At 35.7% G+C, this 26,015-nt stretch overlaps 1 protein-coding gene across 5 annotated transcripts in view; it reads right to left on the bottom strand.

The window, feature by feature from the left end:
• Positions 1–26,015, bottom strand: part of Btf3l4 (basic transcription factor 3 like 4) — a 28,405-nt gene that overhangs the window by 1,656 nt on the left and 734 nt on the right. Inside the window, exons 1-4 of one of the 5 annotated variants that reach the window (XM_005326072.4) lie at positions 25,677–25,810; positions 22,492–22,558; positions 18,435–18,548; positions 263–464 (exon numbers count right to left, since the gene is read on the bottom strand). In XM_005326072.4, the coding sequence (XP_005326129.1) occupies positions 263–464; positions 18,435–18,548; positions 22,492–22,545 (370 nt within the window). In that variant the 5' untranslated portion in view covers positions 22,546–22,558; positions 25,677–25,810. Of the gene's footprint in view, positions 1–262; positions 465–18,434; positions 18,549–22,491; positions 22,559–25,282; positions 25,353–25,676; positions 25,831–26,015 lie in introns of those variants that run through there. The other 4 variants (XM_040288669.2, XM_078026256.1, XM_005326073.5 and 1 more) reach the window with 4 other exon arrangements.

Below are 26,015 nucleotides of genomic sequence, written 5' to 3'. Positions count from 1 at the left end.
TGAACTCTAGATTACCTTAGAAATACAGAATTTATGGTTACCATAGTGCAATCAACAACACTGTCTGAATATTCTATATACCATATTACATTTATTATTAAAGAAACAAAATCAAACTTTTATGAAGCATACAAATGATGTTATAAAAGGTAAAATAATTACATACTGAGGCCAATCCTCTCAGTTGAAGATGGGACACCATTTATATTATTAGGTTCCTTAATTAAGGTAGAGAGTGAAAGAAGTAAACTGAAATACCTACCTTGCCGTGGGAACTGTTCAGCTAACTTTCTAAGGCTCGTTAAGCTGTCAGCACCAAGCTGACTTAATATTCCAGGAAGCATTTCTGTGATTGGTTTGGCTTCTGCATGACCAGTAATTGCAAAGGTATTGGCAGACAGGGAAGCTTGGACTTTGGGATTGTTGAAATGAATAACTGTCCCATCATCTTTAATCATGTTCACCTGCATGACCACAGGAAAAATGTATTTCACATGCTAGGTACAACTAAAACAATATCTTTTAAAAAAGCATTTTATCCAGTTCTGATTTTTTTTACTTAGCAGGTATGCAATCTCAAGGTAGTGATTAGCTACAGTGAACACGAATGAAGAAAGATCCTAGCAATAAAGTACAATGATGTGGATGATACAAGTTGCTAGTATGGTAAAGAAATAGTCATTTTATTATAGCATCTGGAATTTCCAATTCAGACTTCTATGAGAAGAAAGTTCATACTACCATTAAAAAAAAATTATCAACCAAAAACTGGCTTGTTAATGAAACCCTTTACCTTACTCAATTTACATTATCAAACACATTATGTGCAATTACCACTTATTGAGACAGTATCTTACTTTGGAGACAGACTGTAAAGGGGAGACAGCATATGGTAAATAACTACTGAAAACTCACACACACAAAAAAAAAAACACTCTAAAATTTAATCAACTAGATATTTCACTCTTTCGAATGCTTAGTAAATTTAGAAAAATTTCCACTTGTCAGGACACAAAATCAATAGCTTTCCTATATAATAATAACAGATTCATTATTATTATTATAAGAAAATCTAATTCACAATAGCTAAAAAGAAAAAAGAAAAGTAGGGATGGGAGAAATGAAAATCTTGGAATAAATCTAACCAAGGACAAGACCGCTACAATAAAAAATTATAGAACACTGAAGAAAGAAGTTAAAGACAACACTAGGAGACAGAAAGACTTCCCATGTTCACAGACAGGGAGAACTAACAATGTTAAAATGGCCATGTTATCAAAAGTGATAGATTCAATGCAATGCAATACCCATCAAAATACCAATCATATTCTTTACAGAACTAGAAAAATTCATTTGGAAGAATAATAAGATTCCAAATAGCCAAAGCAATTCTAAGGGAAAAGAAAAGCAAGGCTGGAGGCATCATAATACTCAACTTCAAATTATACTACAGATAATAGTATGGTACTGGCATAAAACAAGACACACAGACTAATGAAACAGAATAGAAGACACAGGGAAAAACCTACAGAGAAACAGTCACTGAATTTTTGACAAAGGTACCAAAAGTATACACTGGATAAAAGATAGTCTTTTAAATAAATGATGCTGGGAAAACTAGTTATCCATACGTAGAAGAATGAGACTAGATTACCCTCTCTCACTCTGAACAAAGGTCAAATCAAAATGGATCAAAAGCTTATTAGTAACTTAGGGCTGTAGCTGTGGCTCATTGGTAGCGCACTTGCCTGGCACGAGTGAGGCACTAGGTTTGATTCTCAGTACCGCATATAAATGAATGAATGAATGAATGACTATCAACAACTAAAAAACAAATTAAAAAAACAAAACAACAACAACAAAACCTTAGCAACTTAGCAAAGACTTTGCAACTGCTAGAAAAAAAATGTAGGATCAATACTCAACATATAGGCATAGTCAATGTCTTTCTCAATAGGACTCCTAAAGCTCAGAAAATAATACTGAGAATTAATAAATGTGGTATCAAATTAAAAAACTTCAGCACAGCAAAGGAAAGAAGAAATTCTTCTGATAGAGGATTAATACCTAGTATATATAAAGAACTCAAAAAACTTAACACCAAAACCCAAATAACTCAATCAATAAATGGGTAAATAAACCAAACAGAAACAACTCAAAAGAAGAAATACAAATGGCCAATAAATACATGAAAAAAACTTCAATATCATCTGCAATTATGGAAATGCAAATCAAAACTATACTGAGAGTTCATCTCACTCCAGTTAGAATGTCAGTCATCAAGAACACAAATAATAATAAATGCTAGACAAGTTGTAGGGGAAAAGGAACACTTTTACACTGTTGGTGGGACTGTAAATTATATAACCACTATGGAAATTAGTATGGAGGTTCCTCAAAAGACTAGAAAGGGAACTACCATATGACCCAGCTACACCACCCCTCAGTATTTATCCTAAAGAACTGAAGTCAGCATACTATATTGATACATGCATACCCATGTTTATAGCAGCTCAATTCACAACAGCAAAACAACAACAACAAGAAAAACTATAGAACTAGCCTAGGTTCCCATCCATAGAGAATGGATTAAAAAACGTGATATACAAACATACACACACACACATGACATATTCAGTCAAAAAGAATGAAACTATGTTATCTGAAGGAAAACGAACAGAACTTGAGAACATTAAGAGAAATAAGCAAAACTCCAAAAGTCAAGCGTTGTGCATTTTTTTTTTGTATGTGGAAGCTTTAGAGGAAAAAGGGCAAAAAAGGGGGAGGAGTCTCATTAAAACAGAAGGAAAACCAGAAGAGACCAGGGGTAGAAAAGAAGGTAGAAAAAAGGGGAAAAACTGGGGAATGATACTGATGAGATTATATTGTTATATCCATGTGCATGTACAAATATTCCACTATTATGTGTAATTACAATGTACCAATAAAAAATATAGAAAAAAATTTGACCTGTTTTTATCATTTTTTAATACCTTTATTTATTTTTACATGGTGCTGAGGATTGAACCTAGCATCTTGCATGTGCTAGGCAAGCGCTCTACCACTGAGTCACAACCCCAGACCCTATCATATCATTCTTTATAAGGGATTTTGTCAGTTCCTCTAGTTCTTTTTTAAAATTAGAAAGGGGACTAATTTGGACTCAGGTGATCCTCCTACCTCAGCATCCCAAACAGCTGGGACTATAGGTACATGCTTCTATATCTGACTAGTTCCAATTTTTTTTTCTTGCAGTATTAGACACTGAACCTAGGACTTTGCACATTCTAGGCAAGTACTGTATCACTGAGCTACATCCCAAGCTTTATTTATTTTATTAAAAATTTATTTTTCTTAAAAAACAAACAAACAAACAAAAACCAGGCTCCTACTTAGTTACGGAAGCTGGTCTTAATCTTGTGATTCTCTTGCTTCAGCCTCCCAAGGAGCCAGGATTACAGGTATGTGCAACCATACCCAGCTAGTTCCTCTAATTCTTGTCAGTGTTGTTCTTGTTGTTCCTTTTTTCTTTGTGCTATTGGGGACTGAACCCAGTGCTAGGCAAGCACTCTACCACTGAGCTACATCCCCAGCTCTAGTTCCACTAATTCTTTTTTTTTTTTTTAATATTTTTTTAGTTGTAGTTGAACATAATACTTTTATTTTATGTATTTATTTTTATGTGGTGCTGAGGATCAAACCCAGGGTCTCGCACATGTGAGGTGAGTGCACTACTGCTGAGCTAAAACCCCAGACCACCTCTAATTCTTAAATGTAGCTTCTCAACAACTTTTGACAACCTCTGTAAACATCAAATTTCCCACCCACCTGCCTACCTGAACATCCTTTATCAATGACTAGGAAATCTTTAAAATCATTCTGACATTATTTCTGTAGCTTTTACCAGTTGGAACTGATAATTTCAAATTTTACTTGCTCTGGGACTTAGCTGAAAAAGAAGGTTGAACATGTGCTACTTAAATTAACGTTTTTCTATCTTACTAGTACTTTCTAGATTTTTTTTTTGTACAGTGAATCTCTATTATTTAATGTGTAAATAATGTGATTCCATCACATAGTTGATTCCACTGGATAAGCTACCTTGGTAGTAACCTGCTTATTTTATAAAAAATTTAAGAGAGTTAACTCTTGTCTACTTTAGAAGCATTTCATGATCCATCCCAATACTGTCCTTTTCACAATCAAGAAGAGATGCTGAATGTTCTCCATAATCAGTGGGAAGGGGCTTTTCTTCCTCAGAGGTGATCAACACCACTGACAGCATCAGAAAAGAAGGGGAAGAAAGGGACTTCTATATTTCAGGCAAGACCTGGAACACAGAGAAAATAAAGGCAAATCTCTGGAAAATTATAACTAAATCTCACAAATAATTTTCCATTTTTTTCTAACAAAATTTTTTCCCCACTATTTCATTTTTGTACCCTTCCATCTTAGTACTGTATTTAAAGTTCTATCATGGGTACAATACACAGCAAGCATTCAATCCTGCTGTTCTAAACAAATGACATCGTGACATAATTTATATGAACTTTAGAAAAAAAATAATTACATAATTTTGAAGATACTTTAGAAAAAGCAAATAAATGTTCAAGTGGTCAAGAAGCTTTAGAAAGAAGTGACATAGTAGATGTGAAATGTGATGTTAATTTAGATGTATCTTAGAATCACATAATTTTAATACAGTAGGACTATATTTTCCAAATTCTAAACCAATTACATGGTTTAATAAAGAGTTTCTACAATACTTCCAGGTGTGAAGAGTCTCAAAAACTGGGAGTTCAGACATTTTTTTTTTTTTTAACTTACAGATATAAAGTCACAGGACATTTGAAATTGTTGTTCAAAAAAATTCATGCTAGGGCTGGGTTGTAGCTCAGTGATAGAGTGCTTGCCTTGCAAGTGTGAGGCACTGGGTTCAATCCTCAGCACTATATAAAGATAAATAAATAAAAATATTGTGTCCATCTACAACTAAAAAATTTTTTTTAATTCACATTATATGTATTTTTTGAACTTTGAAATCTTCTCATTCAAATCCTTTATGTTAAAGAAATATTGAAATAACACCTATTGAGTAAGCAACATATCTAAGAATAAATAGCTGTTTAAGTGCAAACTGAGTACTTGAATGGAACTTAGGCTTCTCTGCTTGTTTAGTTTCCTTCCTACTATGTTACCTCATGCTTAAAACATTTATTTGCTCATAAAAAGTCAACTCCATGGCTCCATGTAAGTCTAACAGAGAATTATTTATCTCAGAATATAGGCCAAATGGAGATAAAAGAAAAACAGCACAGATAAATGGATAATATCTCTCTCGCTACAAAATAAGATGACAATATAAGGTCAAAAACAATACATTTGCTGAGTGCAGTGCTGCACGCCTGTAATCCCAATGGCTCAAGAGGCTGAGGCAGGAGAATCACAAGTTTAAAACCAGCCTCAGCAACTCAGCAAGGCACTAAGCAACTCAGCGAGACCTTGTCTCTAATAAAATACAAAAACAAACAAAAAACCAATGTATTCATGAATTTTCCTTCAGTTCAAGCTTCTCTTCCAAAGGCTGAAATCTACCCCAGAGATTGTACATCCTTGTCTTTGTAGTTTGAAATGTTGTCTTAGTGTGAAAAACTAAGATGAATTCCGTTTCATACTGTTAAATAGAAATATTTATTCATGTTTTTTTCCAATGGGGTGGTATAAAAGATGAACAGAAAGATCCAGAAAGGGGTGGAGAATTAATTTTAGAATACAGAGAATGCAATACCAGAAGTTAAAAAAGACAAAATATTTTATTTCTAACATTCCTTCTTTTCTTCCTACTGAGCAAATGATATAGTTATATAAGGTTTCTGGCCACAAGTTATGAGAAACTATCAAATGATAATTGTTTACTGAGCAGGATCAGTTAGATATTTCCCCTGATCTTTTAGGTAAAATAGGAGACAAGAAACTCGTTAAATTCACAAAGCAAATTGTATACATTGCATATAGAGACTTCATGAACTAGCCATTAAACAAATACTTAGGTCAGTTTTCAACAAATGTCAAAACACGTGTGCGCTTCCCCCACTTAAAGATAGCCAAAGGTAAAGGATGGCATTTGGGCTATGGGTAAGGAGACATTTTGAGATTCCAGTTAAGAAGAAGATACCCTTGCTCTTATTTTCTGCTCTAACACTATAGTCATGTCTTATAAAGGAAAACATTTTGTCCTCCTAAGTTTAGAGCATTTTCAAGTGTTGCTGTCATTATTTATAAAAACCCGCTTCTTCACCTTGCAAATTCCCATCTATCCAAGATTCAGGTTAGATGCTTCTTTCTTTTTTTTTATTGGTTGTTCAAAACATTTCAAAGCTCTTGACATACGATATTTCATACATTAGATTCAGCTTGGTTATGAACTCCCAATTTTACCCCAAATATATGAGAGAGAGAGAGAGAGAGAGAGAGAGAGAGAGAGAGAGAGAGAGAGAGAGAGAGAGAATTTTTTTAATATTTATTTTTTAGTTTTCGGCAGACACAACATCTTTGCATGTGGTGCTGAGGATCAAACTCGGGCCTCACGCATGCTAGGTGAGCGCGCTACCACTTGAGCCACATCCCCAGCCCTAGATGCTTCTTTCTTTATGAAAAATTAAAGTAGTTTGTGCACCTATTGCACTTCATAGATACTGCTATTATATAGAATTGTCTTGTAGTATAATTGTGTTTGTAAATCTTTGACCCTACTGGAAGGTAAACTCTGTGGGAACAGAGACCATAGAGATAGTACTCTCTCAAGTGTCTACCACATAATACACTCAGATCTACTGAATGCATGAATATCTCCTATATAATTTAAAATTTTTTAAAAATTGCTGATGGACCTTTATTTTATTCATTTATTCATATGTGGTGCTAAGAATCAAACCCATTGCCTTATGCATGCTAGGCAAGTGTTCTATGACTAGGCCACAATCTCAGCCTTCTCCTATATAATTTATTCTAACATCACGGATACTGTCAGGTTTCAACTGTCCAATGTTAGCACAGGTTCATATCAAGGTTTAGAAAAAGCAACACTTGGGCTGGCGTTGTGGCTCAGTGGTACTGTGCTTGCCTAGCATGTGTGAAGCACTGGGTTTGATTCTCATCATCACATACAAATAAATAAAAATAAAGGTCCATGGACAACTAAAAAACTATATATATAAAAAAGAAATAGCACCACTCATTCAGTGAAATGGTGTACACCTGTAGTCCCAGCTACTTTGGAGACTAAGGCAGGAGGACTGCTTGAGCCCAGGAGTTCTGGGCTATACTGTGCTATGCCAATGGGGTGCCTGGGCCACCACATTGCCTACGGAAGGGTTAACCAGCCCAGGTTAGAAACAGCACCACTAGTGCCTCCAGTAAAGATGCCCAGCACCTCCAGGGCTGTATCTTTGGCCCAACTTTTTTTCAGAATCAGTTCAACTCTCTTATAGAACTCAAGTCATTTTAAGTCATTCTGGGAGGCCCCATCATGCTGCTACCAAATAACTTAGACTTGCCTTCATTGGCTTCTAAGTTTAGCATATAAATTCATTACAGCAGTCATCTATTTTCTTCAATATTTCACCCCACTATCATAATAACTGCATTAATAATGTATATTATTGAGTATCCCATGCATCCTAAACTTGCACCAGAGTTAGTTTAGTAATAATTGATTTTTTTAAAGGTTTACTACCTTTAATTTTTTTTTTTTAGTTATTGATAGAACTTTATTTTTATTTATGTATATGTGGTGCTGAGAATTGAACCCAGTGCCTCTCACATGCTAGGCAAGTGCTCTACCACTGAGCCACAACCTCAGCCTCAATAATTGTAAGTAATACTGGTACATTTAAAAATAAATTGTAACATAATGGTTGCACCCCACTTTTTTTGCTAAAAATATTTGGCATAAAATCCGATGATTATGCAGTGAAAGTATTTGGTGCATTGGATGGTCTCTTTATCCTGTACATCAATGACCTCTATTTCTTATGGCTAGAGGAGGTTTACAAAGTTATATTTGATTCTATAGTTTTTGCTAGTTATTGCCCTCTCAGTTCAGAGAAAAGATCTGAATTTTTTTTTGGTATCCAGGTCCTTATCCAAGGCTAGGTATAGTTTTTATAATTAACAGGTTTCTCAAACATAGAGTTTTATTGCCATTCCTTTTTGTGTGTAATGGCACCTATACACTTATAAAGAAATTCATCTTTTATTGACTTCTTCCTATATCTTAACTGGTTAAAAGAATAAGACACATTATGTGTGGGGTTTTATGAGGTTGATGGATAACAGATTTTGAGGACTATGAGCTTTGTACATACTTAAAGTCAGTGTCCTTCATATTCAATTCTTCTAGCTCAGTACCTCCTTATTTCTAAAGGCTAGTATGAAACATAACCCATTAATGTGGGTTTGTACTAAAGATTATTGCTGTCATTAGATTATTATATGCTGGGAGCACTTTATCTTAGTTTCTGGTAGCAAGAGTTTGACGAGACAGGGATTCTCTCTGTGAAAGGCAATTTGGAAATAATGGATGAAGAGTTTAAAAATACTCATGCCCTTTCAGCCAGTAACCACAATTCCAAGAAGCTATTTGAAAGAAATCAGAGATGAAGATAAATAATATTTATAGAAAAGTTCACCATAATTCTTTTATTACCAAAACTTATTCTACATAACAAAAATGTTAAATTAATGCATAGCCATATAATAAAATATATGTAGACATATATTATTAGAGTGGTGCTTAATAAGTTTTTAATGATATAAAATAATTTTTATAACATAAAGCTATTTGAAAAAAAGGATTTTTAAATTTTACATCTAGCTGTAATATTAGATATGTTAAAAATATATGGTAATTCCAGCTACTCAGGAGGTGGAGACAGGAGGATCTCAAGTTTGGGGACAGTCTCAGCAACTTAGTGAGAGCCTGTGCAAAATAAAAAATGAAAATATGGAGATGCAGTTTAGTGGTAGAGTGTGTCCTTGGATTCAATCTCCAGTACTACAAAAAAAAAAAAAGGAAGAAAAAAAAAATAAGCCTAATGGTAGTTTTCTCAGGTGGTAGAATTATGGTTGAATATTATTATTTTTTTATGTAATCCTAATTTTCTACAATAATGAATATATTTGGGGGCCAGGGTTATAGCTCAGTGGTAGAGCGCTCGCCTTGCATATGGCCCTGGGTTCGATCTTCAGCACCACATAAACATAAATAAATAATAAAGATATTGTGTCCATCTACAACTAAAAAATTTTAAAAATAAATATATTTTTACATTGATAAGAAAGTTATTTTAAAAAATAAAAGATGTCAACCAATAGACAGAATATTATTCAGCTATAAAGACTAAAATTCTGGGGGCTGGGGCTGTGGCTCAGTGGTAGCGCACTTGTCTGGCATATGTGAGGCACTGGGTTTGAGTCTCAGCACCCCATATAAATAATAAATGAAATAAAGGCCTATCAACAACTTAAAAAAAAGTTTAAAAAAATTTAAAAATAGAGAGTAAACTTCTGACACATCCTACAACATGGATGAACCTTGAAAACATGCTAAGTAAAGTAAGCTAGGCTTAAAAGGACACTGTATAACTCTATTTACATGAAATATCTAAAAAATAGGTGAATAAATGAAGTAGAAAATAGATTAAAGGTTACCAAGGGGTTGGGTTAAAGTGAAATGAGGAGATAATGTTTAACTGGTACTGAGTTTCAATTGGAGAAGTTGAAAAAGTTTGGGAGATGGTGGCAATGGTGATTGTGAATGTAATTAATTCACAGAATTTTAAGTTAAATATGGGTAAAATGGAAAATCTTGTGTTATATATATTTTATCATAATTTTAAAAAATAATAAAAACAAAGAACGGGACCTCAAGTGAGGAACTAAGACTGCTGTTATACCATAAGGTGAATGGAAGGGATATCCCTTCTACTCCTATCTATAGAGCTGGCCAATTATGAGCAATGGAGGCTCTAGCTAGAGGAAAAAGGAAGTGTGGGAAGAGTCAGCTAATAACTTTGGTCTTCCTCTGCACAAACAGTTCAGGAAAAATAAGAACCAGGAAGAGAAAAAGAACAATATTAAAACTTTTGTGTAGGGGCTGGTGCTGTGGCTCAAGGTCAAAGTGCTTGCATAACACAAATGAGGAACTGGGTTCAATCAGCACCACATTAAAAATAAAGGCATGCTATCCATCTACAACTACAAAAAAAATAAATAAAAATTAAAAAACCCTTATGTGTACAATTATGAAATTTATATCCTCTAAAAGCCCTAAGCTTTCTCCTTAGCCTCAGCTCCTATATTTAACTTCCTGGAGAACAATTTCATCTAGAATAATCAGTGTCTTTTAAATTTAATAGGTCCCAAACAAACTCATCATGGGAGTCTCCTGTTATAGATGATAAGCAATGAGTGAGACAGTAAGTAAATTTGGTCTAAAAATAGACTATTTGGCTAATAAGGAACCATTACCATACACCACAATATGAGATGGCAAAAACAGTAATTATAAGCAGAGCAATCTAAGCTAAAGATAGCAGAAGGACAGACGGAAGGTTGATAGCTATGTGTGGGAAGATTAAGGAAGGCTTCAAGGAAGGAGAAATACATCCTAATAAGATGGGAGCTTCCTCTGAATATAATATTAAAACTCTATGAAGCAAATTGAACAATTTAGGACATATAAACCAGAGAGTACATTTTAGAGGTACTTTTAAAAATCTTTGAATAGAACATAAAATCTTTTCAGAAATTTGGTTTTGGATTATATTGCAAGCTTGCCTAAGAATCCCTGTTTAAAACATGGTCATCATCTAGTTGGCTTTTGAACAACCTTTGGCACTCCCCCATTCCTACATCTTCACAGCTTTGGATTTCTTTATCTTTGGTAATATACAAAAGAAATCTACATATGATTACAATGTATTATAACAAATTGATTAACTTATTAATACATGAAAGACTAGAACTGCTTGTCTTAATCCAAATAATCATTCCATTTTTAAAGTTTCTGAAGAGAACAAAAATTAAACTTTGAAAAGAGATAAAATATGTATCACTAATACTGACGGCCTATAAAGTACAATTAAAAACCATTTTAAAAAAACTCTTGAAATACTGGGCGTGGTGATGCATGCCTGCAATCCTAGTGGTTCAGGAGGCCGAGGCAGGAGGTTTCAAAGTTCAAACCTAGCCTCAGCAACTTAGCAAGAACCTGGACTAGTGATGTGGCTCAGTGTTTTAGCACCCCTGGATTCAATCCCTGGTATATAAAACAACAACAACAACAACAACAACAAAAACCTCACTGAAGGTGCATTCAATGGGTTTTTTGAAATTCACCAGATTCCCTGTTCCCCACACCAACTATGCACCTTCAATTTGTTTAATTCTTTGAAAGTCTAAGCACAGAAAACACTGAACTATTTTTTTTTCCCAACAGTGGCCACAGTGTCTTCTTTTAAGTTTTTAATCTGCTTTTCTTAAACTACTGAAACCAAAAAAATAGCATCTTCTTGATTTCAGAACTTTGTAACAGGTTAAAATATTCCAAATATAACAAGTTTATAATAAATGGTTGTCTTCTAAGATATATATATATATGTTTTTTTCAACCTTATTATTTCTGAAAACCATATACATATTTTCATGTACACTATAATCCAAAAGCTTCTTTTCCCCTTCACAAGAAGACATTTTTAACCCAAAAATGTATGAGCAAGCCAGGTTATATTTAGTATACTAGATGTTCCTAAACAAAAATAGTTTAGATCTGCAAAGGGCTATTTAAGGAACAAATATCTTGGGTTCTCAAAAATATCAATTTTAGAGAAAGAGAAAGAAGAACAGCAAAACCTTCTCCATCTTAGGTTCAAATATCCAAAATCTTTACAGTGGTTACTCTTGTATTGTTAATTACTTAATATATATTTTTTTCTTGTTGGTTGAAAACCCACATACAAAGGGTGGGGTAGAGTCTGGGAAGTAGCAAGAATGTACACATGCTTATTATGTATCATTAATTCTCTGTGTAATGTTTTGGGGCCAGCAACTACTCAAACTTTGAATTTTAGTGGTAATATCAGTAAAAAAGAATTTATCAATACAGTCTAATTAAGTGCATACTTATTAAATATACGTCTGGGGATATGTTTCAGTGGTAGAGTGCTTGCCTAGAAGGCACAAGGTCCAGGGTTTGATTGCTAGCACTGCCAAAAAAAAAAGCAAAAAGTACCTAACTCTTCTTTGCACAATTATTGTACGGGTGCTACCAGAAAGGCTTCTGGGAGGAAATAACACCTAAATTACAATCTAGGGGAAAAAAAGAGAGAGAGAGAGAGAAATGACAATGCCCTTGGAAACATTGATGGGGATTTAAAAAAAAATCTATAATGGCCTAAATAATAAATTCTGCATGGCAGGTGCTCAGTAATACAGGGTATAAGGCAGGATACCTCTTACTGTCCTGGTTTGGGGTGGGGAGGTTAGGGAGACAAGAGGACAGGAAAAGGCCAGGAGTAAGTTTAGGAAAGCATAACTGGACAGACTAAAACAGGATAAATTAATGAATATGAAATATGTCTAACTATCTAATCAGTTTCCCCAATAGATTATAAGCAACAAAGGACAAAGACTATGCTAATATTTTATGTAACACTATTTAGTAAGTATAGGGCAAAATGCTTGGCACACAGTAGACATTCAAAAAGTCTTGACTATCATTAAGTATTTTAATATAACAGTTTTAATTACAACAATACCATAACCTCAGTGCAGCATTTCAAATTTGGCAGTATTCTGAAGAGTTCAAAGATTACTAACTAGGGTTGGGGATGTAGCTCAGTGGTAGATCACTTGCCTAGCATGTGGGAAGCCCTAGGTTCAATCCCCAGCTCTAACACCAAAAAAGAAAAGAAAAAAAATTCTAACTTGTTCCTGATTTCATTGTAAAACATTTAAAATTAATGCCCTTCCTCTGCTGAAATTTATAAGCCCCATAAAGCCTTCCAAATCTGAACAACAACAGAGAAAAGCTACAATAAAGGTAAGCATATTTTTCCTCTCTCTAAAGCAGCGTTTTTTAATCAAGGGTGATTTTTGTCTCTAAAGGACCACCTGACAATATCTAGAAACATTTCTGATTGTCACAGCTAGGGGGGTGAAGCACCACTGGCATCTAGTGGATTGAGACCAGGGATGCTGCTAAACACTTAAAGGCAGAGGAAAGCTGCCACAACAAAAAATTATGTGCTTCAAGATGTCAATGGGGCTGAGGAGTTAGACAGTAGAAAGGCAGGCAAAGATACAAAACTGCATAAACACTTAAAATTAGGTTAGGCTTAATATTATCAGAGTCAGGTTTATTGTTGCAAAAAATTTTATTGTTCTTTTTTACCAAAGTTTTGGATTTTTATTGACTAATTGTTGACAGTGCAGGGAGATAAAACCTAGGTCCTCATGCATGACAGGCAAGCAAGCACTCTACCATTGGGCTATACACTCCCAGTCCAAGTTTTGGATCTTTTACTGGGAATCGAGTTCAGGGTTTCTTGCATGGTGTCAAGCACTCTATCATTAGATTATACACCCTAGCCTCCCAAGTTTTGGATTTTTAAAGAAGTTTGAAGGAATCTAGATCTGTCCCTCCTCCAAAAAAATACACCCCAGATTGAGAACAATCTCTGAAATTTATAGTCAATGAAAATACACAAAAACTTTCAATAGCTCAGGAAAAAATAAAGTATAGAAAGTGCTTAAGACTTCCAAATCAACTTCTTAAAATTGTTTTAGTTGTTGATGAACATTTATTTTATTCATTTACTTATATGTGGTGCTAAGAATTGAATCCAGTGCCTCACACATGCAAGGCAAGTGCTCTACAACTGAGTGATAGCACCAGCCCTCAATCTTTATCCAAGTAAGAATATAGTTACAACAAACTGAAAGAAAAAAGGATGAAAATGGCTTATAAATTTTTTAAAATATTTTTTTTTAGTTGTAGTTGGACACAATATCTTTATTTATTTATTTTTATGTGGTGCTAAGGATCAAACTCAGCACCTCACACATGCTGTGCTCTACCACTGAGTCCCAGCTCCGGCTTATATTTTTTACTATTTTATCAGTATGATCTTTAAAATACAAAGCAAATTTAAATACTTATTTTATGCATTCATATATGCAGAGTTGAATACTGCCATTCCACTGCTTTTTCTTTGATACTCTGATATTTCTTTACCAGTGATCCATACCCCTACATTATTTCTGATTCATGTCTTACATCACATGTAAATTAATAATCTATTAAAAACTGTGAGGTAGGGGCTAAAGGTACAGCTCAGTGGTAGAGCGTTTGCCTAGAATGTGCAAGGCCCTCGATTCCATCCCCACAAAACAAAACAAAATGAAAACTGTGAGGTGGTACCGTACATAGTAATGATATGATTAAATCTAACTTATGCAATAATAAATGTAAATAATGTTAATATTAGAAATGGAATCATCAGGCAGAGGTAGATGATAATAGATCACAAGTAGTGATATTATTAAAGTTTTTCTTTAGTATCTTTTGGAATAAGATAATCTTTGGTCTCATATTTGAGAAAAGTAGTCTCATCAAAATATAAAATAATTGGCCAGGCATGGTCACATATGCCTATAACCCCAGCTACCTGGGAGGTTGACCTAGGGGGATCATAAGTTCCAGACCAGCCTCACCAATTTAGCGAGACACTGTATAATTTTAGGGCTGGGATTGTGGTTCAGCGATAGAGCACTCGCCTAGCACAGGCGGGACCCCAGGTTCAATCCTAAGCACCACAAAAAATAAAGGCATTATGTTGTGTCCATCTACACCTAAAACAATATTTAAGAAAATATATATAATTTTAAAAAGGGGTAGCTCAAGGCAAACTAGGGATAACAGGAACATATCTCAACATTGTAAAAGCTATCTATGCTAAGCCCTAGGCTAACATCATTCTAAATGGAGAAAAATTGAAAGCATTCCCTCTAAAAGGGATGCCCTCTTTCACTACTATTATTTAATAGAGTTCTTGAAACTCTAGCCTGAGCAGATAAACAGACAAAAGAAATTAAAGGGATACGAATAGGAAAAGAAGAACTCAAATTATCACTGTTTGCCTAAGATATGATTCTATACCTAGAAGATCCAAAAAATTCTACCAGAAAACTTCTAGAACTAATACATGAATTTGGCAAAGTAGCAGGATCAACACCCATAAATCAAAGGCATTTCTGTACATCAGTGACAAATCCTCTCAAAGAGAAACTAGGAAAACCACCCCATTTACAATAGCCTCAAAAAACAAAATAAAATACTTGGGAATCAACAAAAGAAGTGAAAGACCTCTACGATGAAAATTACAGAACGCTAAAGAAAGAAATTAAAGAAGACCTTAGAAGATGGAAAGATCTCCCTGTTCTTGGATAGGCAGAATATTGTTCAAATGATCATACTACTAAAAGCACTATACAGATTTAATGCAATTCTAATCAAAATCCCAATGACATTCCTCATAGAAATAGAAAAGGCAGTCATGAAATTCATCTGGAAAAATAACAGACCCAGAATAGCTAAGGCAATCCTTAGCAAGAAAAGTGAAGCAAGTGGCATCACTATACCAGACCTTAAACTATACTACAAAGCTATAGTAACAAAACCAGCATGGTACTGGCACCAAAATAGACAAGTAGATCATTGGTATAGAATAGAGAACACAGAGACAAACCCACATAAATACAGTTATTTATATTAGACAAAGGCCCCAAAAACATATATTGGAGAAAGGATAGCTTCTTCAACAAATGGTGCTGGGAAACCTGGAAATCCACATGCAACAAAATGAAATTAAGCCCCTATGAACCATGGACAAAACTCAACCCAAAGTGGATCAAGGATCTAGGAATTTTTTTTTTTTTTGATCCTGCACCTAATAGAAGAAAAAGTAGGCCCAAATCTTCACCATATCGGATTAGACCCTGACTTCTTTAATAAGACTCTTATAGGGCAAGAAATAAAATAAAGAATCAATAAATGGGGGCTGGGCTGTGGCTTAGAGGTAGAGTGCTTGCCCAGCATGCATGAGGCACTGGGTTCGATTCTCAGCACCACATGTAAATACATAAAATAAAGGTCCATCAACAACTGAAAAAAATATAAATATATAATAAAACAATCAATAAATGGGATGGACTCAAACAAAAGTTTCTTCTCAGTAAAAGAAACAATCTGTGAAGTGAATAGAGAACCTACATCTTGGAAGCAAATTTTTACCACAGGCACATCAAATAGAGCACTAATCTCGAGGATATATAAAGAACTCAAAAATCTTACCACCACAAAATAACTCAATCAATAAATGGGCTAAGGAACTGAACAGACACTTCTCAGAAGATGATATATAATCAAGCAACAAATACATAAAAATAGTTCAACACCTCTAGCAATTAGAGAAATGCAAATCAAAAGATTTCATCTCACTCCAGTTAAAATGGCAGTTATTACGAATACAAACAATAAGTGTTGGCAAGGATGTGGGGAGAAAGGCATTCATACATTGCTGGTAGAACTGCAAATTGGTGCAGTGAATATGGAAAGCAGTTTGGAGATTCCTTGGAAAACTGAGAATGGAACCACCATTTGACCCAGCTATCCCACTCCTTGGTCTATACACAAGACTTAAAAAACAGCATACTACAGGGACACAGCCACATCAATGTTTATAGCAGCACAATTCACAATGGGTAAATTGAGGAACCAATCTAGATGCCCTTCGGTAGATAAATGGATAAATAAACTGTGGTATATATACACAATGGAATATTACTCAGCATTAAAAGACAATAAAATCATGGCATTTGCAGGTAAATGGATGGAGTTGGAGAATATTATGCTAAGTGAAGTAATGCCAGAGAACCAAATGCCAAATGTTTTCTCTGATATAAAGATGCTGATTCGGGCTGGGGATGTGGCTCAAGCAGTAGCATGCTCGCCTGGCATGCGTGGGGCACTGGGTTCAATCCTCAGCATCACATAAAAATAAAAAAATAAAGATGCTGTGTCCACTGAAAACTAAAAAAATAAATAAATATTAAAAAATTCTCTCTTGGGCTGTGGCTCAGTGGTACAGTGCTCACCTAGCATGCATGAGGCACTGGGTTCAATCCTCAGCACCACATAAATTTAAGACAGCGTGTCCACCTAAAACTTAAGAATATCTTAAAAAAAAAAAAAATTCTCTCTCGCTCTCCCATGCTGATCCATAATGAGAATGTGGGAGGAGCACATTGAGGAATGGAGAAACTTTAAATAGGGCAAAAGGGAGGGATGCGAAGGGAGGGGTAGGGGCATAGGAAAAACGGTGAAATGAGATGAACATCATTACCACAAGTACATGTATGAAGACACGAATAGTGTACTCTACTTTGTGTACAATCAGAGACATGAAAAATTGTGCTCTATTTGTGTACTATGAATTGAAATGCATTCTGTTGTCATATATAACAAATTAGAATAAAAAGAAAAGACTAAAAGGGCTGGCTCATTAGTAAAGCACTCTAGATTCAATTTCTAATACCAAAACACACATGTAAAATAAACTGATTTAAAAAATTAACAATATTAGGGCTGGGATTGTGGCTTAGCAGTAGAGCGCTTGCCTAGTGCGGGCAGGATCTGGGTTTGATCCTCAGCACCACATAAAAAATAAAGGCATTGTGTTGTGTCCATTTACACCTAAAAAATAAGTATTTTTAAAAAAAATTAACAATAATTTTTTTAAGAGTCCTAATAAGAAATTCAACCTATGTAAAGTTATTGCTTCAGGCTCTTGGCTAATGTAATTAAAAGTATTTGTAGAGGGCTGGGGTTGCGGCTCAGCAGTAGAGTGCTTACTTAGCATGAGTTCGATTCTCAGCACCACATATAAATAAGTGAATAAAATAAAGGTCCACCAACAACTAAAAATCTATATATAATTAAAAAAAAAAAAGGATTTGTAGAGTAAAAAGGTGGTCTTGGGGTAAATGCTATTTGAGGAAATCTTAGGGCTTATTTATTTCCATATTATTAGGAAAAAATCACATTCTACATTAAAATTCAAGAGCATTCCCATAATTTTACCATAAACATCTTTAGTCTGAAAAGCATAATAAAAATCCTGCTTACTAAAATATCTTTACTAAAATCATGTGATTTTATTCAAAAAGCAAATTTAACAGTTACATTCCTTTGAAGATATCTGTGTAACAATATTAGATTCTTCTAAGCTAATGTTTTAAATTTGAAAAGTCTAGACAATTATTTGTACATGTGCTGTTTGCCTACATTATTTAATAGTTTTAAGTGATCATACCTCTTCAATACCAGCTATATTATTCACAGCCAGTTTTTTTAGAGAACTCTGAAGCTTTTTGTCATCAGCTGTAGCTGTTCTATGTACCACCTTCTTCTTTCTGCGAGCTGTGCCCTGAAAAATAACCAGAGGTGTTAGCATGCTCAGCAGCTGGCAACTGCAATCACATCTTCCTATCTACTACAACAATCTAACTAAAACTTACTAAATAGTAATGACCAATAAGACTCCTCAGAGTAGTGATTGTCAATCTAACCCAGATTTTTTGAAGGTCAGTTCTAGCTGTTCTTATTCTTATCCAGTATCTAATTGTTCTTTCAACACTTTTAAAAATACTGTTTGCTAATAAGACATAATTCATAACTTCAAGACAACTTAATATACTTTATAACAACTTTCAAATATTATAAAGAATGCTTTCTTACAGTCCTTACCAGCTCCTACTAATAAAAGTCTAGAGAGGTCTGAAATCTTGAGAATTAAGGCATATTAAGAATTAAATGCCTATGATTTGAGTATTAGAGAATCTGAAAATCCAGGAATGAAAGATGAAGATTTTACCTAAAGTTTTTACATTACAATTAAAGGAAAAGTCAGTAAATACATAAAAAAAAAAACTATTTCAAACATGATAAGGACTCTTATAAAATCACAAAACAAAAACATAGTAATTAAGAGTGACTGGGAGCAGAGCATGACCTTATCAGGCCCCTATGAAAAGGTGACATATGAATTGAGACCCACAACTAGGGAAGAGTGATCCAAGCAGAATGAAGAAAGGCTGAATTGTCTTTTCTAGACAAAAAGGCTAGAGCACATGGAAAAGAGAAGAAAAATGATATCAGAAAAGATAAGCAAGGGCCAGACTACATAGCCTAGAATTTCATGGGCAGGAACTGGATTTATTCTAATTGTAATAGGAAGTCACTGAACAGTTTTAACCATGGAGGTGGCTGGACTTGATGTGATTTGTTCACTTAGGACTAAGGTCGCTATTTGGAAAATGGTCTTTAAGGAGACCAGTCAGGAGGCTCCAGTAGCAGTCCTGGTGAGAGATGACATGTGTGGGAGTGGAGATAGTGAGTATCAGATTGTCAGAAGAGATGACATGACTTTTGATGGAATAGATGATGGATATGAAAAAAAGAGTAGTCTAGGATGATGCTTAGGATTTTGGCCTGAGCAAATAGGTTGAAAATCATACTTTTAACTGAGATACAAAAAGTTCATTTTCAATACAGAAAAGTTCAATCAATCAATACAGATACTTTGAAACTCAAAATACACTTTTCTACTGAAAAACTGTTATAAAAATGGGCCAATTAAAAAAAATAAACTGAAGCAAAGCGGAAGCACGAACAAAATCAGCCTAAGTTTAGATAGTTAAGTCTTTCTGAAAGTAGGAGTAGGGATAGCTCCTTCTGTAGTCCTCAGGGAATCAGCTTTACAGAGAGGAGGTAGAACCTTCAGTCTCAGAAACTCCAGTGAGAGAAGGGACATTTGGCAGCAGATTGTGACAAAATCCAGTACTGAAATATCACTATTACAATGGTCTTTTTTTTTGGGGGGGGGGTATTGTATTGAACCCAGAGGTGCTTTACCACTTAACTAAATCTCAGTCCTTTTATTTTTTTAAATTAAGACAGGACCTTGCGAAGTTACCAAGTGTAGCCTGCAACTTGCAATCCTTCTGCTTCAGCCTTCTGAGCAGCTGAGATTACAGGCATATGCCATTGTGGCTGGCTCACAGGTTACTTATTTGTGAAGGTTTCCTGACTCAGAGATCGTTCAGTTGCTTGCTGTACACCTCAATTCAAATGATCCTCAGGAACATCAAATGCAATGTCAAAAGGCTCATCAATCCACCTGTCTATTCTTCCTTTACTTCCTAAGTTTTATAGCTGCTGATATTTCCATACATCCAATTTCTAAAACCAGAAGTCTAGGTATCATCCCACTCTTCTTTCTGACCTTTATCTCCCATATCCCATCAATCATTAAATCATGTCAATTCCAACCCCTAAACCTATGACCCATATAGTTCAGCAATAACCTCTTGATTATTCTCTGTGCTAAACTATTTCATTCCCTTTTCCACACTGCCCAGCTACCTTTCTGAAATGGCTGTCATTTCCTTTCTGAAATCCTTCAATAGTTGCCTACTTCCTACAGGATAAAATTCCAACCTTCTTAGTAAGGCATATAAAACTACATTGGAACCCCAAACTATCAGGTCATTTTGTTTCCTACCATTTTCTATCCATCATGTACTTATGAATTTCAAAGCAAGTAATTCCTTTAAGCCCTATGTTATCTAAGCACTCTATGTGCCTTTGCACGTGTGGAAATAATAATCCTTTTTTATCTGTTCTCCCATGAACCTGGTCAGTCTGACAATAAATTCTTATTTATCCTGTATTTTATTATTATTTGATTTTTGGTACTGCAGATCAAACCCAGGGTTTCCCGCCTGCTAGGCAAAAGCTTTACAACTGAGCTAGACCTTTAACACTTTTTATTTTTATATTGAGACAGCATCTCACTGTGTCACCGAGGCTGGCATCAAACTTGTGATCCTGCCTTGGGCTCTTACTAGCTGGGAATCCATGTGTGGGCCACCACACCCAGCTGTTTATTATCCTTTGAATCCCGGCTTGCCTCCCCTAAGGAAGAGCACCTTGTTATTCATTTTAACACTTTCTATTCTTCATTGTAATTATGAGCATGACTCTCTTCCAATCTGAGATATGTTGAATAGGAGATTTTATTTATCTACCATGTGCCTGGCATATGGCAAATGTTCAATAAACAATAGAACAATGAATGATGGTACCAACAAATGGTTTAAACTACATGATGATGATGTGTGGCATCATGTCTTTCCAGATATATTCTATGATTCTTGAATCTAATTTTTTGCACTGGTATATTATATCACATTTGATGTTACAGTGTGACTACTGTGGTTACATGAGTGTATTAATATGACCCCAGAACCATATAACTATAGCATTATGAAATGAGAAGGTACTAGTCAAGTCTTTTCTTCCTCTTTCCTGTCACCAGAGCTGAAATTGTTGTTAAAGTAAATGACACAGTGAGGACTGACACAGTGCCCTACCTACTCCTTTCTCCTTTTCCCTTTTGCAAACACTGTATTGGATAGACAAAGGTAAACTATTCTCCTGGGGCCCAGGGCCACAGTTGAGGGGAAATCAAAGATTTAAGTACTTCTTTAGGTTTTAAAGTATATGAAAAAAAGAAAGCTCATGTTCATATTCACCAACATAGAAAAACAGGCAGGAATCTAGGAGGAAAACCTAGCAATAAACAAAATGTATAACCCATTCAAGAATTTCTAGTTAAATTTTTTTTCCTCCTGCAGAACTGGGGATTGAACCTGCTGGTATCCAACCACTGAATTACATCCCCAGACCTTTTAAATTTTTTTTTTTTAAATTTTGAGATGAAGTCTAGGTTGCCCAGGCTGACCTGAAACTTGTAATCCTCATGCCTCAGCATCCCCAGCAGCTGGGATTATAAACAGCTGTCATCACACCCAACTTGTAGTTAAATATCCTGTAAACCTAACTGCACCAGTGCGTACATTCAGTCAAGATGTAATGCTAATACCTGGCATGCCCTGAAGATAAACTGAACATTATAACAACAACTATGATCTACTAAGCATCTACCCTGTGACAGATACCATATAAGGTGTTTTATAAATATTTCTCTAATTTTTAGGAGCATCTTTTAGGATTATTTCTATTTTGCGGATGAAAAAAATGGAAGTCATAAGGTTGAAACTTGTTTATGTCATAACTAGCAGCTATTAAAAGTTAGGTTTCAAACAAAGGTGGCTATTTCATTGTATCATCAGAGAAGAGTCTTCTAGGTAGTTGTTTTAGATCTAGACAAATAATTCTCAAATTGGAATGTGGTTTGGTCTTGATTATGGAAAAGATTTTAGGTTTTCAATGACCACAAGTCCAAAATCATAATACTGTCTAGTAATCATACATTCTCCTATCAGTTTTTCTTATGCCACACTCACCTTGCCCCCTATCCGGACCTGAGCCTGAAGTTTGGCTAACTTTTCTTGATTCATGCTGTTGGTAAATCTAGGGGGGGAAAAATAGATTTGTTAAAGACACTGTTTTATGAAAATTAAAGAAAAAACTGTTTATACAAACAGTACCTTTTGGCTCACTGAGTTTGCAGTATGCATTAACACCACAACCATATTAATACTGTCTATATTCATAATAAATACCTTGTTCTAGCTTCATAAACCATGTATTGCTAAAAATCAAAATTAAAATAATACCACAGGGAGCCAAATATACAAACAGAAAAAAAGAATGGGATTCAAAGTCACCTATTTGAAGACTCCTTAAAAAGTGATTCAGTTCTTTGGCATTCAGTAAAATCTAGCCAATTACAAAATCTCTGTAGGCAAGCCAGTTTTTCCTCCCAAAGATTTTTAGAGTGGAGAACTGTTACCAAATGTTATCAGCAAAACCTTCAAGTAAATAATTTTCTCCCACATCAAATGTGTATTTCCTAAGTCCTTAGGACAAAAGGGGTAGGGAGAAGGCTAGACAAAGATGAAATTCAACAATAGGCCGTTCTAGCTGTCAAAATACGTAGTCATGTCCTCTATTCAAGGTCGGATGTTGTGTTAATAACGGGAAACAAACCAGATTTCAACATTTAGTACTTCTATAGCACTCCAGAATTCATTTAATACTTTGTGCTGATGTAGTTAGTATACCACACTTGTCAAAATATTCTTGCATATAGGGGAAAATTTTTCACTACACAATTTAACAAAAACATCTAGGTTACATGAATACTAAATTGGTGGGAAGGGCAACTCAAAGTTTTTTATAGCAATTTTTGTTTTGAAGATTCTAAAAGCATTATAAAATCATGAATTCTAGTTTCATCAATAATATTCCTACTAAGGAAAACAACATTCTTAAGTTTATGATGGATCTTAACACACAACAAACAAATAAAAGCAAATTTAAAAGTCTTGTTTGACGTGTTCTGTAGCTCAACAGATCATTACTGAGATGTGAGGAAGGGAAAAAAGAACTAGGCTGTTATTAAATCTTTTGGGGGAGATTCTCCAAACCCAGTATGATCTCGCTATTTAGATAAAAGATATTGTTTTCTTCCTTTGAGATGAAGAGATGAAAAGATTATGTAATTACTAGTTACTCTGTACTGACATTGAATTTAGGCACTAACCTCCCTGCATCTCTGCTTTAAGGCTAAATAAAGTCCAGTTCCCAAATAACAATTAGAATCTATTATTTCTTTGTTCAGCATTGTATCACAATGATCAAGCAGCTAAAAACACTCTTCTAGGAACAACTGTGTTTAGAGTCCAAAACAAGCAACCTTATGCATATGCCAATCTTAGCTCTGCCATAGACTTAAATTTGCTGACGTAAATCCTAATCTTTATATTTAGATCTCCACAGGAATGGACCAATATTCACTTTTCTCAAAGTAATGTGGCTTTGAAGGTGTAGTGAACTAACAGAGCTTAAGGAATTTCTTGCAAAAACGGGGCTAAGTGAAAATATTAAAATCAAACACAGAATAAACCCTTTGGGTCTTTTCTTCATTTTTAAGTAATAATCCTCAAGAGAAGAAATAGAGTTGGGAAGATAAGAAAGAGTCCTGACTTGTTTGAAACAAAGAATCACATTAACTCTTTAAATCAATGTGTAGATGAAAGAACAGATGCCATTCCAGGTGGTTAGGATAACAGAATTGCAAAATCTTATCCTCAAGGAGTATCTCAGAGAAAAAGCATTATAGGGAAGTTGTAAGCTCAAAGCAGAAGTGAAGGAACAAGTATGGTCTTTTGTCTTATTAGCAAATTGTGGTGTGTGGAATTCAAGAGGGAAAGGTGATTGGACTGTCTTTGAGAGAAGAGATGTCAAGCTCAGCATCTGGAGTAGACTTCAAAGATTACCTGATTTAATTCCCTTTTCTTTAATCCATCTTAATTCGTACCTGTCATTCCTGTCTTATTTATATGAGGACAGCAGCGGGGCATAAATTATAAGCAGTTCAGCGTTTTCCAATTTAATAGAAAAAGAAGGCCTTGAGGTAGCAGTTCCTTTCTGCAACCAAAGGGAGAAGTAACTTCCTTTGGTCACATGATAATGAGTTCTTCCTTGGGAGATCCAAGGATCTTTTAGCACTTTTCTTAGGAGTTCAAGATAGAGTACAAATGAGGTTAATCAATACTTAACCTAAATTACCTAAGTTCCAAGCATTGTGGTAGGCATTTTCACATACATCATGTTTACACAGGGATAAAAATAATTTCAACCTTTAGTCTCAACTTTTTATTATGAGATTTCTTTAAGAGAAGCACAGGATGTAGAATCAAAGACACTGGGTCTACTCTACTTAATACTTAAGGCTTCAAAAAAGTATTTTACTTTTTTGAACTTTTGTTCCTCCTGCATCAGGAAAGGTATAACACATACTTCACAGGGTTGTTTTGAGGGTTAAAGGTAGATTATCAAGCACAAGATATGGCTCACAGAAATATACTCAATAATTGGTAACTATTGTTACCATTCCCGAGGGGATAGCTAAGGTATAAGTGAAATAACCTGGGAAGGGAAATTGAAACCGCCATTCACTAGCTGTATACCACTGTGCCTGCCGGTCAATCATCAAGCAGTGATGGGGTTATAAGGATGGGCTAGGCAATGTCCCAAAAGGGAGGCAGACTTGTAAACAAATTCTGCCATTATAAGGTGACGAGCCCTGCAACAGGGTCCGGTTCCCCGGGCAGGGGGCGGGGTGCTAACCTCGGTTTCCCTATCTGTAGACTGGAAGCATCAACTGAGATGACAACAGATAAGCTGTATAAGCTCAAAACATATGACATTGTTGATGTGAATAACGAAGAGTAATGGAACAGAGGAGAAGGGGTCCACCCGCCTCCTGGGACTGGATTTGGGCGGCAAAAGCACCGTCCCGCTCTCACAGGGGGCGTTGGTGCTGGGGACCTTCCCTCAGGTGCCGACCCCCAGCTGCGCCGCCGGTAACCGACAGGCCAAGCCAGCCGCCTCCGCCCCCACTCGCCGCGCCACGGCGGAAGTGGCAGCCCGAGCGGTTGGAGGGTGTCGGAAGAAGAGGGCGGGGGGAGACCGTGCGCAGCGGCCTATGGCCGTGGAGTGGCGGGACCGCCGGGGGTCTCACCTGAAGCAGGGAGGGTCCTCCAACACCAGCACGCGGCAAGAGCAAGATGGCTGCCTCAGCCGAGACAGAGAAAGACGGCGGCGGCGGGAGCGAGGCCCACGTGACACAGTCAGCCCCGCCTCTCCTTCCCCGGCGGCCTATCCCAGGAGCGCGCATCTCAACTACAAAACCCAGCCTGCTTTGCGCACCCCAAAATTTCTATTGGCGGTAGGTGCCGGGTGCCGCGCTGCATCCTGGAGCTTACAGTCTCCCAGGCGTTCCATTGTGTTGGTACTTAGTTTGTGGAGAACCTAATAAAAGGGCGAAATGATTTTGTTTCTGTAGTTTTGTTCTGATGCT

This window comes from Ictidomys tridecemlineatus, chromosome 11 (assembly GCF_052094955.1).
Source record: "Ictidomys tridecemlineatus isolate mIctTri1 chromosome 11, mIctTri1.hap1, whole genome shotgun sequence".
Lineage (NCBI taxonomy): Eukaryota > Metazoa > Chordata > Mammalia > Rodentia > Sciuridae > Ictidomys > Ictidomys tridecemlineatus.
The sequence above is the reverse complement of the archived record's forward strand: the minus strand, read 5'-3'. Positions and strand labels throughout refer to the sequence as shown.